Source organism: Pistacia vera, unplaced genomic scaffold, assembly GCF_008641045.1.
Source record: "Pistacia vera cultivar Batoury unplaced genomic scaffold, PisVer_v2 Contig192, whole genome shotgun sequence".
Classification (NCBI taxonomy): Eukaryota; Viridiplantae; Streptophyta; class Magnoliopsida; order Sapindales; family Anacardiaceae; genus Pistacia; species Pistacia vera.
Window position 1 is genome coordinate 1,429,578 of NW_022195993.1, and position 18,196 is coordinate 1,447,773.

At 36.7% G+C, this 18,196-nt stretch overlaps 2 protein-coding genes across 2 annotated transcripts; both read left to right on the plus strand.

The window, feature by feature from the left end:
- The first annotated feature begins 9,193 nt into the window (after nt 1–9,193).
- LOC116127557 lies at nt 9,194–10,633 on the plus strand. The gene is made up of 3 exons (XM_031413204.1): nt 9,194–10,139; nt 10,224–10,313; nt 10,485–10,633. The coding sequence occupies exons 1-3, from the start codon at nt 9,194–9,196 to the stop codon at nt 10,631–10,633; spliced, it is 1,185 nt and encodes a 394-aa protein (XP_031269064.1).
- Nucleotides 10,634–12,816: 2,183 nt separating this feature from the next.
- Nucleotides 12,817–15,656, plus strand: LOC116127463 (uncharacterized TPR repeat-containing protein At1g05150-like). The gene has a single exon (XM_031413111.1). It carries the CDS (start codon nt 13,099–13,101, stop codon nt 15,493–15,495), a length of 2,397 nt encoding a protein of 798 aa, XP_031268971.1. The 5' UTR covers nt 12,817–13,098; the 3' UTR covers nt 15,496–15,656.
- Nucleotides 15,657–18,196: the final 2,540 nt, after the last annotated feature.

Genomic DNA, 18,196 nt, shown 5'->3' on the forward strand with positions numbered 1-18,196 from the left:
ACAAATGGGTCATGAAAGGCAGGTGAATGATAAGATTGTTTTATATGGGGCAAAAATCAATGGCTCAAATTCTTTCTCCAAATCCAATGGTCCAAATAATGTCAAGCCCAATTCCTTTACTAATTCACATTGACCGAGTTACTCCACCTCAAATGGGCCATCTTTATTTAATTCAAATGGGCCACCTCAAGCATGTGGGTCAAATGGGTTAGGAAACAATAAGTCCGGAAGAAATGCACATTATTGCGATTACTGCAAACGAAGAAATCACACTTGTGACACTTGTTGGAAGCTGCATGGACGCTCCTTTAATCAGAAATATGGGTCCACTGTCAACCAAACAGACACCAAAGGTAATCCTGTACCCACTTTCAGTCCTAAACAATATCAACAAATCATTCAGATGATCAATCAACTTCCCCAGGCTAATACGGCATCCTATGCAGGTACATCTTGTTGTTTCAATTTAAATAAAGATGATATTTGGATAATTGATTCAGGGGCGAGTGACCACATCATTTGTCACTCCAAGTACTTTACCTATACACCAACAAAATCATACACATATGTTCGTATGCCCAATGGCACCATGGCTCCCGCTACCCTAATAGGGACTGTTCAACTTACCAAAACCTTAGTCCTCCATAATGTTTTATTTGTCCCAGCCTTTAGATTTAACTTTATCTCTGTTTCCAAAATCTGTCAAGATAACCATTGCTGTTTAAAATTTCTTCCTAACATATGTGAATTTCAGGACCCTTTGACTGGGAAACTGATGGGCTCGGGTAAGGTTCATAACGGTCTTTACTATTAGATCACTGATTCCGTAGAAAAGTCTCAAAATATTTTGTCTTGTATTACTAAAAATAAATTATCTGATTGTAATACAAATTTCAATAAAAATTCCTTGATTTTGCACCAAAGATTGGGTCATAGTGCTTCTATTCCACAACCTCATTGTCCAATTTGTCCCATTGCCAAACAATCCCGAACTGTTTTTCCACACAGCACATCAAACACTACTCGTCCTTTTTCCCTTATTCACATAGATATTTGGGGGCCCTATCACACACCTAACCATGATGGCTTCCGATTCTTTCTTACCATAGTCGACGACTTCTCTCGAGGGACATGGGTTTATCTCATGCATTCCAAAACCCAAACACTTTAATTCAAGCATACGTTTCCGTGGTCAAAACACAATTCAATTCCTTTGTTCAGAGAATCCGAACAGATAATGCCCGTGATTTCTTTAATCACCATTGTTCATCATATTTTACATCTCTAGGCATTATACATAAAAGTTCTTGTGTCTACACCGCCCAACAGAATGGTATAGTTGAACGGAAACACCGACACCTCTTAGAAGTAGCCAGAGCCCTCAAACACCAAGCCAACATTCCAGTCTCCTTTTAGGGCGAATGTGTGGTCACAGCTACTTACCTGATCAATCGGATGCCTACTAGAATTCTTAATGGTAAGACTCCCTTTGAACTTCTTTTTGGGAAACTACCAGACACTAGTCATCTCCGAGTGTTTGGTTGTTTATGCTATGCTACTAATCTTGGGGCTCATGACAAGTTTGCTCCTCAAGCCACTCGTTGTATTTTTATGGGCTACCCTATGCATCAAAAAAGTTACCGTTTATATGATCAGATAGAAAATAGATTCCTGATTTCTAGAGATGTGATTTTTCATGAAGATTCCTTCCCATTTATGGATACTCATAATCAACCAAACATTACTTCCCAGCAGACATCTTTTTTTCCTAGAAGATCAACATTTCCTTCCGACACATATTTTATGATACCACATGCAGAAGATCTGGATAATTCTCCAAATGCTCCCAACTCTACTGTTGCTCCCACAGATCCTTCCACAGAGTCTTCCCCATCAGTCGACTCCTCACCTACTACCTCAGAAAGTTCTCCTAATCATTCAGAACCAGCCCCTCGTTGGTCCACACGGTCCACCCAACCACCCATTTGGACAACTGATTATGTCTGTCCCACTGTTCAGAATACTTCAGGTACCCTTTACCCTACTACCAATTATGTGAGCTATGATAGACTGTCTTCTACCCACAAGACTTGTATCAGTTAGATCTTTGCAAATCAAGAACCCTCTTGCTATTCTGATGTTGTTTCTCATGCATAGTGGAGACAAACCATGGTCGATGAACTTCATGCTCTGGCACAAAATCATACTTGGGACATTATACCTCGGCCCTCTCATCGGAAACCAATTGGTTGCAAATGGGTATATAAGATCAAACATCAAGCTGATGGATCCATTGAACGCTACAAAGCTCGTCTAGTTGCCAAAGGCTTCACTCAACGGAAAGGGTTTGATTACCAAGAAACTTTTTCTCCCGTTGCTAAACATGTCACTGTTCGAGCTTTTCTGTCTGTTGCTGCTATTCGTGATTGGTCTCTCTACCAAATGGATGTTCACAATGCCTTTCTCCATGGCAACCTTCATGAAGAAATTTATATAGACCTTCCTCCAAGCCTTCGCCACCAGGGGGAGAATAATGTATGCCGGCTGCAAAAGTTTCTCTATGGTCTGAAACAAGCATCTCGCTAATGAAACGCTAAAATCACAGAGGCACTTACAGACATATGATTTGTTCAATCCAAAAATGACTATGCTCTCTTCACATGGCACAAAGGTACTTCATTCATTGCTTTAATCATTTATGTGGATGATATCCTTATCACAGGGAATGATGCACCTGCCATTCAAGCTTTAAAAGAACACCTCAACAACGACTTTCGTATAAAAGATCTGAGAGAACCCAAATATTTCTTGGGAATCGAGATTGCAAGGTCCCCCGCCAGCACATCCCTCAGTCAGAGAAAATATGTTCTTGAGCTAGTGTTAGATTCTGGATTATCTGCATGCAAGCCAAGTGTGATTCCCGTAGAACAAAACATCAAACTCACAACCCAGCAATATGATAAAGAAATGCCATCCTCTGAAGATGATCCTCCATTAAAAGATGCCACCATCTATCAAAGACTCGTGGGAAGGCTAATATATCTCACCATGACACGACCAGACATACGTTATGTTGTCCACATCTTGAGCTAATTCATGCATGGCCCAAAGGAATCCCATATGAAGGCAGCAACTAAGGTACTCAAATATCTGAAAGGTTGTCCAGGTCTAGGACTTCTTCTGCCAAGAAATGGAAACTTAGACATAACAGCCTTTTGTGACTCAGATTGGGGTACATGTCCAATGACAAGGAAATCACTCACTGGTTATTGCATAAAGCTTGGGGGATCCTTGATTTCCTGGAAGACAAAGAGGCAGTTGACAGTTTCACTATCTTCAGCAGAAGCTGAATACAGAGCTATGGCGAAAACAACATGTGAAATTGTTTGGGTTCTTGGGTTACTAAAGGATTTGGAGATACAAACAAATAAACCCATTATCTTACATTGTGACAACAAGGCTGCCAATGACATAGCCGCAAATCCCGTTTTCCATGAGAGGACAAAGCATATTGAAATTGATTGCCATTTTATTCGAGACAAAATTCAAGAAGGGGTAATCAAGACAAAGCATATCTGAACCTCAAAGCAACCAGCAGACATTTTCACAAAGCCACTATGTAGTCGACAACATTCATATTTACTTCACAAGCTTGGAGTTTTTGATATCTACAAACCACCAACTTGAGGGGGAGTGATGTAATATGGAAAGAAGATTATTACTGCTGGAATTATGTGTCATGGAATCAAGTAATTGACATGATATCTAGGAGTGAGTTTAGGAAATCCTTTATTGAAAATATTCTGTAATTACACCATTTGATTACATTCCTTGTATTGCTTTTACATTTTTGTATAAATTCACACAATACTGTAAACACAAATATACAAGAGATCCATTTCTTCTTCTCTTTTCTGGCATGCTTCATCAACTACAGTTGCTCCTTTTGCCCCTCTTTGCTCATCCTCTGACACTTACAATTAATAAGACACTTCAGTTCTTGGCAACATATACTCACCGTCCCTATAATGGGTCGAAAATCATTATACTCTATTTATTTCAAAATAACAATTATTATGTGCTGATAAAGACTAGAAGCTAAGGGAATGATATGGGATGTAAAGTCGAACAAAGGTAATGCATGGTATTTCATATGTTACAAGAAGGAGAGAGAACTAAAGTTCCAGTCTCCTTCTACAATTAATTACATTAAAACATAAACTAAGAGCACCCACAACTCAAAAATCTAAATTCATCATGAATGATTGAACCGAATATAAACTAACCTAGCATAATGACACAAACTTTGGACAAAAAAGAGAAAAAATATATATACGAGGAGATAAATAGAAACCTCAACATCTCTTTTTCTTATCCACCACAATTGTCTTATTATTTTGAGTAGTATTTAAAAAAAAAAAAAAAAAGTTGAGTTGGGTTATTATTACGAGATAAGGTTTGAATTTGAAAATGTGTTTGGTAAGATTATTTTTTAATCCTTTATATTTGTTAATTTAGTTAAACACCCCCTACAATAAAAGTTCTAAAATTAACAAAAACGCTCCCACCCACCCATTAAATGCTGGCAACGGGTGGTCAGCTGCCGAGAATATGTGGGTAGGTGAGGGTGTTTTTGTCAATTTATAAACTTTTATTGTTGGGTGTGTTTAGTTAAATTAACAAACCTAAGAGGTTTAAAGATAGTTGAATAAAATAGAATTGAATTTTCAAAATAGGGAAACAAATATGTATTTTGGGTAGAACAGGGATAGGATGGGGTAGAAATAATGCCCCAAACACAGTCTTACAACTAGGTTTTGCAGACGATGACTACAATTGTTGTTGTGAAGGACGTTGATGAAATGATGACTACAATTGTCCCTAAAAAGGATCCGAATAAAAAGAGGACTACAATTAGATATTTACAGAATAAAGACCTTGTGGTTTGTCTTATGTAAAGCCGTCCGAAACTATTGTCTCACTCTTGATCACTCGAGTGTTGTAAGATCCACAGGATACCAATGGATGTGTGCGATGCCATTTTTCTCATTGTCATTGCAATGTATATCCTGGATAACATATATGAATTAGAATAATTTAAAAGTAGAAACATGGGAAAGAGAAATTAGTTTTACTGGATGATAGCAAACATGGCATAGACTAGATAAACCCACCTAGTCTTTGAACTTGTTGATGCTTGATTTTGACACCAACGACTTGCATGTGCAAAATGCTAAGAGAGTCTTAGAAATTACACGTGATGGATTCATGAGATTTGAATATGGTGCTGAGATTATATATGTTTGCAGAAACATAAATAATAGATAGATAATAGAGGTTTTTATAGTGGTTCGAATGCTTAAAGCAAATCCTACATTCACTATTATTTTGCTATTCTCGGATTATTTCTATGATATTGCCTGTAAGGCATACAAAAATGGAGAAAAACTTTGTTTACAGAGAAAAATAATAAAGCTCAAATCTATGTCTAGCTCTCATATGCCTAGCCTCTCCTTTTTGGGAAGAGGGGTGTCAATTTATACACATTTGAGGTCAATGTAATGAGAGCTTTTGCAAGTTGCCTTGGCACATGGAGAGCTCTCATTCGTCCTTATCATAAATGAGATAAGGTTAGTATAAAATATCTCTGAGGCGATATGAGCTTGACAGCTAGTACACTTTGTCTTTTAGGCATTTATTGAGCTGACATCAGCACGACTTTTTAGGCATAACAGAACCCCTCCCCCCCACCCAAATGATCTCAGATCGAGCTCCTTATGCTCTCTGATCTAGTTCCTTATGCTTTCTAATTAAGCTCATAAGCTCGCTCGTTTGCTTAAGATCGTGTGCACCAAATCGTTCAAATCGTACACCTCAAACTCTCAGGCTGAGCTCCTATCAGATCGTGATCAGCTCCTAGCTCTCAAATCGCGATCAACTCTTCACTCTGAGATTGCGAACAGCCTCAAGTCATGATCTCAGCTCTCAGATTGAGATCAATTCTCAATTATCAAATCGTGACCATCTGCCAACGTCAGAAAAAAAGCATAGAAAACTCAAAAAAAGCCTCGAAACATGTCAAAACGGTATATTTAGCCTTGAAAATTGCCCCAACTGAGTACCCCAGTTGCCACAACGTAGAGCTCAGAACAAGCTTTCCATGGATATCTTACGGGCTCTAAAACTCCTCCCAGATTAAAAGTTATGGTTGCTTTAAGTTGGCTTATCCGTTTAAGGCCTTTAAGCCATGCGTTTGGGCTTCTGACGTTAGCTCCCTCCAAGAATTCATCTACTAGACATTTCATGTTAGTCATCAGATCGCGCTCAGTTTCGGATTGCTCCAAGCTCTTAGATCACAATCCTAGCTTTTAGCACCCGATCGCACCAGACATAGTTCAAGCTCTTTAGTTTATGGTTGCAGCCTATAGTGCGACAGCCTATAGGCTGCAGCTAAATGCCTTTGAAACACCTTTGCTTTCGTCTAAATTCAACTCCAACCCCCAACACGTCAAAGTCTCGATTTACGTCACCAGTGCCCTCAACATAATAAGTATGAGCACTTCGTCGAGGATGGTGTTGATTTTTTCATCCCTGAATTTGATTCTAGGGTTTACGGCCACCAGTAGAGCATCCATTTCTTCTCTGTTAAGGCCACCATTGCAATTTGAATCAAGTTGTTGAAAAATTCTTTTTACCATCTCTGATCTGCTCCCTTTTGTACTCATTTTGAATTTTTTTTTTTTTAAAAAAAAAAAACTAGTATTAAGGTTTGAAGAAGGGGAGGGGGAGTAGACAAGAAATTGAATGAGGATAGGAATAGATGTAGTAATAAGCCTAGTTAGTACATATGCGTTTTATACGCGAATTTATGTAATTTATAAATACATATGCGTTTTATATGGGTATTTAATTATTGCAACAAAAAAAAAAACCAATTGCTCACCCCAAAACGACGTCGTTTTAGTGGGGTTTGACTCAAAATTAAACAAAATCTCTTCTCCTCTTCGGTTCTTCTTCTTCCTCAATTCTTTGATGGACAACATTTTCAGTTTTTCTTCCTCAGTTCTTCGACGTTTTCAGCTTTTCTTCATCTCTTGGGTCTTCATCTCTATTCTCTTCTCTTTTTAACTCCCTCTACCAAGCTTCAACTTCAAGTTCGGGCCTTCAAGGTACACACTTGACACATCTTCTCTTCTCTTTGAATCTCGTTGGTTGATTGCTTGTGTTTGTGTTGGTGTGTAAGTAGTAGTAGTAGTAGGGGCTGGTGGGTTGATGGATTTGTTATGTTGGTGGATTGATGGATTTGTTTGAAACATGTTTGATGAAATGCTTGTGAGAGTTATATTTGTATTTGATTGTGATTTTACTGGACTTTCATAACTAAGGCCAAACCTTAAGGACCAAAATGTATTTAATTACTCTTAGTAACTGCGGATTATGCAAATGATCACTGTGGGTTTTGCGTAGTTTTTTCTGCTAAAACCTCTTTAGTTTAATGCTTAGAATCTGTATCCTTTTTGTAAGCAACAAAAATATGCACATGTCACACATATCCAGCCAGTTTTACATGTCTTTTAGTAAAACCTAAAACCTTGAAGTGATTCCCCTCGAGTTGTACTGACCTGAAGACTTTCAACTATATGGGTTTTAGTTTTAGAGGAGTTTTTGTTACTGTGGTCTTTACGTTTGTTGGTAATGCTCTTAAGATTGTTAAGTTTCTGTATATTTGGTTGTTTACTACTCGTAAGCAGTTGGGTTTGAACAAAATTTTCTACCCAAAAATTTAAGTTAACGCATTAGGACTAGCCGCACTGCTAAAGTGTTAGTGTCATACACTCATACCTAAAATAAAATGAATTTGGAATCATTAACTCTCATGAACAGTGATATAATTTAGCAATTGGTGTTTCAAATATTTAGAATTTGGCTCTGATAATTAATTAGACTTCTGTAGAAGAAAATAAGCTTATAGGTAAAGGGCCTTTGTATAGAATAAATAGTCATATCATAAGAGAATTTAACTAATATGAGATAACTATATTGAGCAACTACCAATGCCACATATTGGAAGACTTGGTATACATTGAATCCTTTTATCACTATTGAGTTGCAAAAGCCTATGAATAGGCACTAAAAAACAATTTGATTCACGCTAGTGCTCCTATTGGGAAGACTTGAGTTGGTAGTTAAACTAAGAGTCACGGCTCAAACTCTAAAGTCTAGACTAATCATCGAATATCTTAATGTAAGAAAACAAAATGTGGAAAGAATGAAGAAAAGAATATAGTCATTCTCATTTCCATTGTTTGAAATAACATATTTGTATTGATTGTATTTGTATTTGATTGCCTAGTTTTGCTTTTAAATAAATGTAAGAAAAAGTGATGATTAAAAAGAAGAAATTAAATGTGAAAAGAAGCTACTACTTAGTATTAATTTTTATCAATCTTTTTTCCTTTTGTATTTGATGATGTTCTCTTTCATGTTCTTGTAAATACAGACTCAAACCAATATGATACGAAAAAAAGATAAAATTTGGGAGCATGTTGAAGAGCTTCAAAGGAATAAATGGAAATGTAAATTTTGTCAAAAAGTGTTTAGTAGTGGGGCTTACAGAATTAAAGCACACTTGTCGGGAATTACTGGCCATGATGTTGAGATTTGTAGTAAAGTCAATTATGAGACACAAGCATGTGCATTCTTAGCTATGTCTGCAAGTGGAAGTAACCAAAAATTAAAAAGTTCAGCCGGTTCTTCTATTGCTTTAAACTCTAATGATCATGAGGAGGAAACAGATTCACCATTTTCACCACTTTCTAAGGGTAGCCAAAGACGTCAAAGTCAAACATCTTTACTAGAAATAAATAAGAAAAAAGACAAGGAGTTTGTTGATAGAATGCTTGCTAAGTGTTTTGTGGTGAACAATATCACTTTTAATGTTGTTCAAACTGGTGCTTTTGGAGAATTTGTTAAGGCAGTGGCTGAATATGGTGCAACATACAAGCTTCCATCTTATTCAACTCTTCGAACTAAGTTAATTCTAGAATCTAGAAAATGTGTTGATGAGTATGTTGCTATGGTGAAGCGTTCTTGGGATACATCTGGATCTGGTTGCACTATAATGTCTAATATATAGACTGATATAAGGCACCGATCTTTCATTAATCTTGTGGCATATTCACTTGGCAGTACAATGTTTATAAAATCATTGGATGTTTCTCGAGAAAGAAAAACTGGGATTTATCTGAAAGAAATTATTGTTTCTGTGATTGAATCAATTGGACAAGAACATGTTATACAATTCATAACTAATAATGGTAGCAATTTCACATCTGCTGGTGACATGCTCATTGGATTGTATCCTCAAATGTATAAGATGAGGTGTGCTTCTCATGAAATTCAGCTTCTTTTGAAAGACATATATGAAGAAGTTAATTGGGTAAAAGTTGCCACAGATGAAGCAAGAATAATAGTTATGTTCATGACACAGTACACAGTTCTTCATGCAGCAATGAAAGAGTTCACCAAAGATAGACAATTGAGACAACCTTGTGCCACAAGATTTGCTTCAAATTTTTTAATGCTTCAATCTGTGTTGGATGTGGAGAATGAACTTCGACTCTTTGTTGCTTCATCTAAATGGAGGGGTTTTGATTATTGTAAGACCGAATCAGCTAAAAGGGTCACTGAAATTGTTCAGAGTGATTTTTGGGCTAGAGGAAGGGAGGTTATAAAAACTATTGAGCCATTGGTTCAAGTTCTTCGTTTGGTTGATAGTGATGGATCTACTGCTGGTTACTTATATGAAGCAATGACGAGGGCAAAAGTTGCAATCAAAGAAAGATGTAATAGTGAGGCAAGCAAGTATGGGAGAATTTGGGAATTGTTTGAGAATCATCGGGTCAACAACATCATTCATCCTATACATGCTGCAACTGCCTTTCTCAATCCAGCTTACTTTTGCTCACAAAATTTTAGAGAGGATAGGGAGATGAAAGATGGCATCAATTTCATTCATAAAAACCTACTTCTAATAGAAGAAAAGCATCCATTTATGAGAGAGGTTCAGTTGTATCGTAGTAGGCCAGCTATCTTATTTATTGCAACGGCAAAAACGATGTTACAAACAAGTCATGCTCGTAAGTGTTTTAAAAAATTTTAATATCTTTTTTGTACATTGCTTATCTCTTTATATTCAAGAAAGTTTTTTATGTCATTTGCAGGAATATGGTGGGATTACAATGGGGATGATCTTCCTGTGCTCAAGAAGTGTGCCATTCGAATTCTGAGTCAACCTTGTAGCGCTTCATCATGTGAGAGAAATTGGAGTGCCTTTGAAGCTGCTCAAACAAAAAAAAAAAAAAAAAAAAAAAAAAGGAATAGGTTGTCACATGAAATGCTAGACACACTTGTATATGTGAGGATGAACACGATGATGATGGATAAATTCACCTCCACGATGAATCGTGACTTGGAACCTATAGATCTTGAGAAATTGGGGGAGCTTCCAGACTTTGAATATGAAGAAATTCATATGGATGAAGATGATAATTCTACACTGACAGTTGAGGGTTACATGGATGACTTAATGGATAATGATGACATTGCTTGGTTGGATGATGCTCTTTTTTGAGTTGTTATTGACTTATTGTTGTTTATGTACTTTGTGAGTTTTTTTTATAAACTATAATTTGAATCTTGTTGTATTATTTATGTATTTTATTTGTTTAGAGCTCTAATTCGACTTTGAATTTTGGTTTTGTTATGACTTATGTGTTTGGTTTGACACTATAGTTGAATCTTGGCTAAATATTGTGTTTGAGTCTGGAGATTATAATTTGAATATCAGCTATATATTGTGTATTTGTGTTATTGGTTAATTGAATACTTTGCATTTGAAATGTTATATTGATTTTAACCAAGTAGTCCATAAAAGTGTTAAAACTAAGATTTATATTACCGTATTTTTCAAAATGTATTATTGATAATGCACCGTATTAAACCCGTATATACCCGTATCGTATTTTTCCCGTATCCGAATTTTATGGTCGAATTTTTATAAATATATTTTTTACTATTTGTTGTATTATTCTTATACCCTTTTTTTATCGTACCCGTATTTACTAACTAGGGTAATAACTAATCCAATTGATATCCACTCCTTTTAAACTGGGATATGGATTTGGTTCAGAGTTCAAACTATGTAAATCGGCCGCACATAGATAAGCCTATCTTGATCCATCATGAAGACCCAATAGGCCCATCAAATTCCATTATCAAATTGAAAGACCCAATATTAAGAATTCAGCTTTATTACAAGTGTTTATTAGTGGCATAAATTGATGATTTTTCCTTTCCCCTTTCAATTTCAATAAATCGGTAAAAGTTGTATAGTTTCAATTTATTTCCCTTCCAATGAAGATGCCTGAGCCCTGAGTTTTGTATATATTTTGCGGTCTTGAAATATAGTATGTACGTGTTTGAAATATATATATTTTTATTTAATTAGATAGCCCTGATACTAAATCGTTGACGTTTTAATATATAGTATATATGTGTTTGAGAAAATATGATCAATTTTCATGAGAACTGACCTCATGTACGTTTCTACTTCAATTTATAATTGAAGATAGGGATGATTAACAATAAAATTTGAGGCTCCCTTTTGCTTCAGGAATGAACAACAATCCTCGTGTTAGGTTTGTCTGCTATCCAACCAAACAAGTATGTATTACCAATACTAAAGTACAGCTACAAGGTGGTGCTTATTCCTACATTTAAGAGCTTGCATAATAAGTTAAATGTGGAGATTTTCTTTTGTGAGAGTGATAAATGGATCCAATTAGAGTTGTCCTCTCCCCGTGCGATAAGTACATGTGGTTGGCAGTCTAGTTTTGCATATAATATAATGGAATCCTTTATTGGGTGGATGCATAAAGTCAAATCATTGTGGTTTGTGATCCATTGAAAAATACTGATCGATTTAGGTCATTAATCTTCCCTTTAGAAACTCTGATATTCCTTCATACCGTTTAGGAGTGTTCAGAGGAAGTATGCGACTTGCCCACTTTTCTATACGCCATTACATTTTCACTGTAGAAGGTTATAATGCAGGTAAATGAGTGTTGGAGCGTAAGGTTGAGCTAATGGCTTCAAAAATTACATGGCTGGTCGAGGAGGTAGCAGGGCAATTAACAATTCCTGTGAACCCTGCAAGTGCTTCCTTATATGCTTCAACATGCTCCAGGCAAACCTATTGGATATGCGGAGATAGATATATAAGAGGGACTTTGTATCAAATAATCAAAAGAATATGTACCATATATAAACCTTAAAAGTAATAAATTAATTAAGATTGGAATATCGAAAAAGAACAAAGTTTAAGTACAATTTAATCAGTTGCATTCAAAATTTAAGTACCATTTAAGTAGTTGAATTATGATGTTATTCAATCAAGCCGAATTCTTTACATTGGGTCTTCATAATGGATCAAAATAGGCCAATTTATGTGCGGCCCGCTTTACATATTTTGAACCAAATCCGTATCCCATGCATATGAGTTTAAAAGGATTGGATTACTTTTTATTCAAACGGAAAGACTAATTCTTTTCTTAATCCTGAATTACAAATTTAAGTTATGAGATGATGATGAGACGCCAGCTGGCAAAACCAGCCACGCCATCAACGAATTTATTTTATTTAGTTATAAAAAAGACAATCCGAGAGAGTAAACTGCTTTATTGTGGGGGCTACACAACCCTACACCACTCATACAATAATAAAAATAAAAGGAAACAGAGTTTCTCTGTTCTGTTCCCGTTTCTCTCCGACTGCTTTACCTTTTGCTCTCTCTTCTGCTCTTTAGATCCAATGAAACCAAGAAAAATAGCCCCCACAACACCCAATTCAAACCACCATCATCATTATCAACAATTAGTTTAAACGAACTTCAAATGAATTAAACACTTTTAGTTTTTTATAAATTTATCTTTTCTTAATTTCTCATCCATTCCTATCCTCCTCACTCAATTTCTTATCTACTCCTCCTCTTCTTCAAATCCTAACACATATATATATATATTTTTTTTTAAATTCGAAATGGCTACGAGAGGGAGCAGATCAGAGAAGGTAAAGAGAATTTTTCAACAATTCGATGCAAACCGCGACGGTGGCCTTAACAGAGAAGAAATGGCTGCTCTAGTGGTGGCCGTAAACCCTAGAGTCAAATTCAGCGACGAACAAATCAACGCCATCCTCGATGAAGTGTTCCGTACCTATGGCGAGTTCATTGACGGTGAAAAAGGCTTAACCTTTGATGGTCTGTTACGCACCTACGATGACGGTGCTGGTGACGTGGACAGAGACTTTGATGCGTTGGGACTGGAGCTGAATTTAGACGAAAGCAAAGGTGTTTCAATGGCATCTGAAGCTTCTTCTTCGTCAATTGTCGATGAAAGGGCAATTGAGTCACAAAAGATACAGAGAACGGCAGCTTGGGCGGTTTCGCCGAATCACGGTATAGTGTTTGATGACACGTGGAAGATTGTGGATGATTTGGAGATTTTGGTGAAAAGATTGAAAGCTAAGCAAGCGAAAGATGGGAAATATAAAGGGGAAAATTTTGATGCGTATTCAGACGCAGGTTGGTCAAGAGAATTGGGACCTTCAGCTGAATTATCAGAGAAAAGGGTATTTTGGGAAGAGTCGGGACATGACTACGCAGTTTTTGTTAAGGAATTGGGGGTGTTGAGAAATAGAGCAGATGGGGCTAGGTCGAGAGAGGAAGCTTTTGATGGGCATATGGCCATTGGTAGGGTTTTGTATGAGCACCAGTTGTTTAAAGAGGCATTAGTGAGTTTTAAAAGGGCTTGTGAGTTGCAACCAACGGATGTTAGGCCACATTTCAGAGCTGGGAATTGCTTGTATGTTCTTGGCAGGTATAGAGAGGCTAAGGAGGAGTTTTTGTTGGCACTAGAGGCTGCTGAGTCCGGTGGGAATCAATGGGCGTACTTGCTCCCTCAGATTTATGTCAACCTTGGGATTGCGCTTGAAGGGGAAGGTATGGTTTTAAGTGCTTGTGAATATTATAGAGAAGCTGCAATTCTTTGTCCAACCCATTTTAGAGCCTTGAAGCTTTTGGGTAGTGCACTTTTTGGGGTGGGAGAGTACAAGGCTGCTGTTAAGGCATTAGAAGAGGCTATTTTTATGAAACCTGACTATGCTGATGCACATTGTGATTTGGCTTCAGCTTTGCATGCAATGGGCGAGGATGAGAGGGCAATTGAGGTGTTTCAAAAGGCCATAGATTTGAAACCTGGTCATGTAGATGCTTTGTATAATTTGGGTGGGCTCTATATGGACTTGGGTAGGTTTCAGAGAGCTTCTGAGATGTATACTAGGGTTTTAGCCGTGTGGCCAAACCATTGGCGTGCACAACTCAATAAGGCTGTGTCCTTGTTGGGGGCTGGAGAAACTGAGGAATCAAAGAAAGCTTTGAAGGAAGCTTTGAAAATGACAAATAGGGTTGAATTGCATGATGCCATATCGCATTTAAAGCAGTTACAGAAAAAGAAAACGAAGGGTAATGGAGGCACGAATGGGGAAGGGGCTTTTGTTATCGTAGAACCCTCAAAATTTAAGACAATTGGCGAGAGGACTACAGTAAGGCAGGACTTAGCTAGTGCTCTTCAAATTAGGGCTTTTCAGAAAATTACTAGGTTGAGCCGTTGTGATGTGGAACTTCTGAAGAAAGAAATGAGTGAAAACGATGTACCAGTGTCTTATTCTGGAGGTGGTGGTCCTCAGAAATCCATACGTAAACCTAACTTGGAGGAAATTCTTCGCAGGTTTCTTAGTTTCCTAAAACCTGAAACTTTCCAAGGAGCTGTGAAAGCAATAAATGAGAGGATCCTCTCTATCTTGGATGTAGTAGGCTCAGGTAGGGTGGACTTAGGCATGTTTTATGCTATTCTTTCTCCCATTTGCAGCGGTTCTCCAGAAAAGCGAAAACGAGTAGCCTTTGATGCACTTCGGTGGCGTCCTGTGAATGAAGGGAGTGCTCAGATTAAAAAAATCGATGCTGTTAGATACATTAAATTACTGAGGGCTATTTATGTACCTTCTCAAGGTGTCAGTGAAATGATGGAAGTCCATGGAGAAGCAGATTCTTCAACAGTGTCTTTCACTGAGTTTCTTGTCATGTTTGACGATCCTGATTGGGGATTTGGCATCATGACTGCTTTGTTGAAGCTTGAAACTGGGGATAGGAGTCGCCATGGACGTCATGCTTGCTCAGTTTGCCGCTACCCAATTATTGGTTCTCGGTTCAAGGAGATGAAATCTCATTTTAGTTTATGTAATCATTGCTACAGTGAGGGGAAGGTGCCACCCACTTTTAAGCAGGACGAGTACAAATTCAAAGAGTACGGAAGTGAGTCTGAGGCAATGAAAGATAAGTGTATGTGCTTTACGTTGCAATCCCATAAAGATCCATAGCAAGTTGACTGCAAGTCTTTTATTTTTTTTGTCAATCGTGTATTATTCTGTATGCTATTTTAGTTGCTTGGTGTGACATATAGAGCTCATGAATGTGTTAAGTGTATGCATACCCTTGTATAATAAATTCTGTTAACCAATGGCTCTGATATTCTTGTTCATGGACAGTAGTGGTAGTAATTCTTTTGTTTGTATTTTTAATTACTTGAGATGGTGTTTATTACGTAAATCACTTTTGTGATCCCCTACAAAATTTCCCAATCTGTTGTTTTATTTGCATGAGGTATTAGTCCCTTTTCAATTGATTTATTGTGTGACATTTATATTTTATTAAACTGGTACATGTAAATATTATCTTCTTTCTTTTTGTTTCTTCGAGATACAAGGAGCTTAGTTTCAATGATGTTACAAAGTTTGTGTTCTTGCATTTTCTTCTTAACATAATAGAAGGTATTGCTAATCTGCTACTGCCCCTCATCATCATCATTGTTACTATTTTCTTTTACATGGGCAAGTATATTATCTGAAGCTATATGTGATTATTTTTCAACTTGAACTTTCACTGCTTTCGATTATGAGCATTGATTTGCCCATCTTTCCTACTGATTCAAAATGGTGACAAGTTTGGTTACATGGAAAATTTCAAGGATTATTTGTAGCAATGCCATTAGGACACTGTAGGTTTGGGAGTGGGAATGAGGATGCTAAAGAAAACCAAGTAAACATAAGCTGGAATAGCCTGCAATAAATAGGAAGTCCACGAATGACTTTAGCAGTTATGATATATATGCTATACGATTGGGAAGAGGAGGCAAAACTAAGATGTTGATTATACATCATAATACACGTGTTTGTTATGATTTATTAGTGGAATACACACGTGCAGGATTTTTTGGGTCCTTGGTACTTGGTAGAGTAGATCAGTAAGATGCTAAAATGCTGATCCTTTGGCTGATAGAACTTGGCAGCCGGATTCTCAAGGCTGAAAGGCATTTCTGTCTAGTGCTTAATAATATGTCAATAGATTATTGGAGCATTGTTGGGGAAATCATTGACAAATACTGTTTTACCAGTCAAACCAAGAGGACACCAATAATCTGTTAGTGATAGCTGCTATTTTATCTTTATTTCTTTGTCTCTTTTACTGTTTAATGATATAATTTTTTTTTAGTGGAACAAGAATCTGGTTCTCTATGTTTGAATCGAAAAGTTATATCAGACAAGGATATAAGTCCAGCTCCAACTCCAACCGGCATTAGGATATATTCGGATTCGGGTCTCACCCAAAAAAGGCTCGAAAAGCTGCGTCCCTCTCGGGGTTGTCTTATTTGAAAATTATGACCTTGTCAACATCAAACTCTATCTCAGTCTCACCCGATAATTTAGGGAGATTGAATTGATTGCTTAAAGTTTGAATGAAGGTTGTTAGAGTGGCAAAGTCGTTCCAAACTAATATTAATTAGTGAAAATCAGTTGAAGCACATGCATCAGGAACATCACTATAATTATCACTAACATGACGATATAATTGCAAGAGTAGTATCATCATTATAGTGGCCACCGTTAATAAACAAGAAAGAAATGCGTTGGGGTTCAATATGGAATATCAGAAGTTTATGGTGGAGGGGATAATAAAACCTTAATAAACCCCCTTGTACAAGAACACATTGCCATTTTGCTTTATTATATAACAAGAGCATTTAGTTTGTAATTAAGAGTTGAGGATATGATAATAGACATATTCAGCAGCTAGGGATTGATAGCTGCTTGTATATATATGGTTTTTATCTTATTCTCTTTCGTGGGGTTGTGCCACAATTCTTTTTTATGAATGGTTGTGGCCGTCCTTAGAACATTCCACCAAATCAACTTAATATGTAGATGTGCTTCCCTCTCAAGCAGTATCCTCACCAAATATAAAAGAAAGCGAAGAGCCAACTCATTTCTCTCTGTAAGAATCAAATTATATCTCTGCAATGTTTAATAAATTTGTAGTCTAGTCGGTTAGAATAATCGGCTCTCACTCAAGAGTCGATTCCTGTTTCCTGGCAACGGAATAATTTGTTTATCTTTTTTTTTTTTTTTTAATTTTATTTTTAACCAGTAGCTATAATGCACCTTTTCTCCTTTTCTACATATAGCTATGATACACTAAGCATAATTTTTCTTTTCAACATTTAGCAATGAACACTCTTTCCCTTTTCTACATTTGACTTTGAAATATAAGATCAGGTATGATTATATAATTCTAACATAAGCACCTTTACAATGTACAAACATGGTTTTTCACATTGCTCTATAATGCTTCCCTTGGACCATTCATCGAAATTTTTCATGTTTAACAGTGAAAACATAAACGCACAAAGGAATCAACCTCTATTTTGTTACGATACCTCTATCAAAGTTTGTTTTAGTTGATACACAGCAAACACTCGATGATCCATCATCTATTTGGTGTGAAGATAATGACAGTTTAATTCAAGCACTTCTTCTAACTATAACAAAGACATTGTTAACACGCAACTCAGATATAATTAAGTTTAATTATGGAGTTTTTAAGAATATCAAATGTGGCATAAGCAGGATAAAAAATAATGCACAGTTTAAGCATGTCAACAGCAATTGCTAGGTCAGTTGTGCACATTATGAGCATGATAATGATGTTTATATTGATATTAATCCCCGTGATAGCAAAAGAATC

Bases quoted from the DNA above. Each gene is read 5' to 3' on its own strand.
- LOC116127557 (XM_031413204.1), top strand. From the start codon at position 9,194: ATGTTTATAAAATCATTGGATGTTTCTCGAGAAAGAAAAACTGGGATT. The intron at 10,140-10,223 runs GTAAGTGTTTTA...TGTCATTTGCAG, and splicing joins GTTACAAACAAGTCATGCTC to GAATATGGTGGGATTACAAT. The intron at 10,314-10,484 runs GTGAGAGAAATT...TGGAACCTATAG, and splicing joins ACCTTGTAGCGCTTCATCAT to ATCTTGAGAAATTGGGGGAG.
- LOC116127463 (XM_031413111.1), top strand. From the start codon at position 13,099: ATGGCTACGAGAGGGAGCAGATCAGAGAAGGTAAAGAGAATTTTTCAA.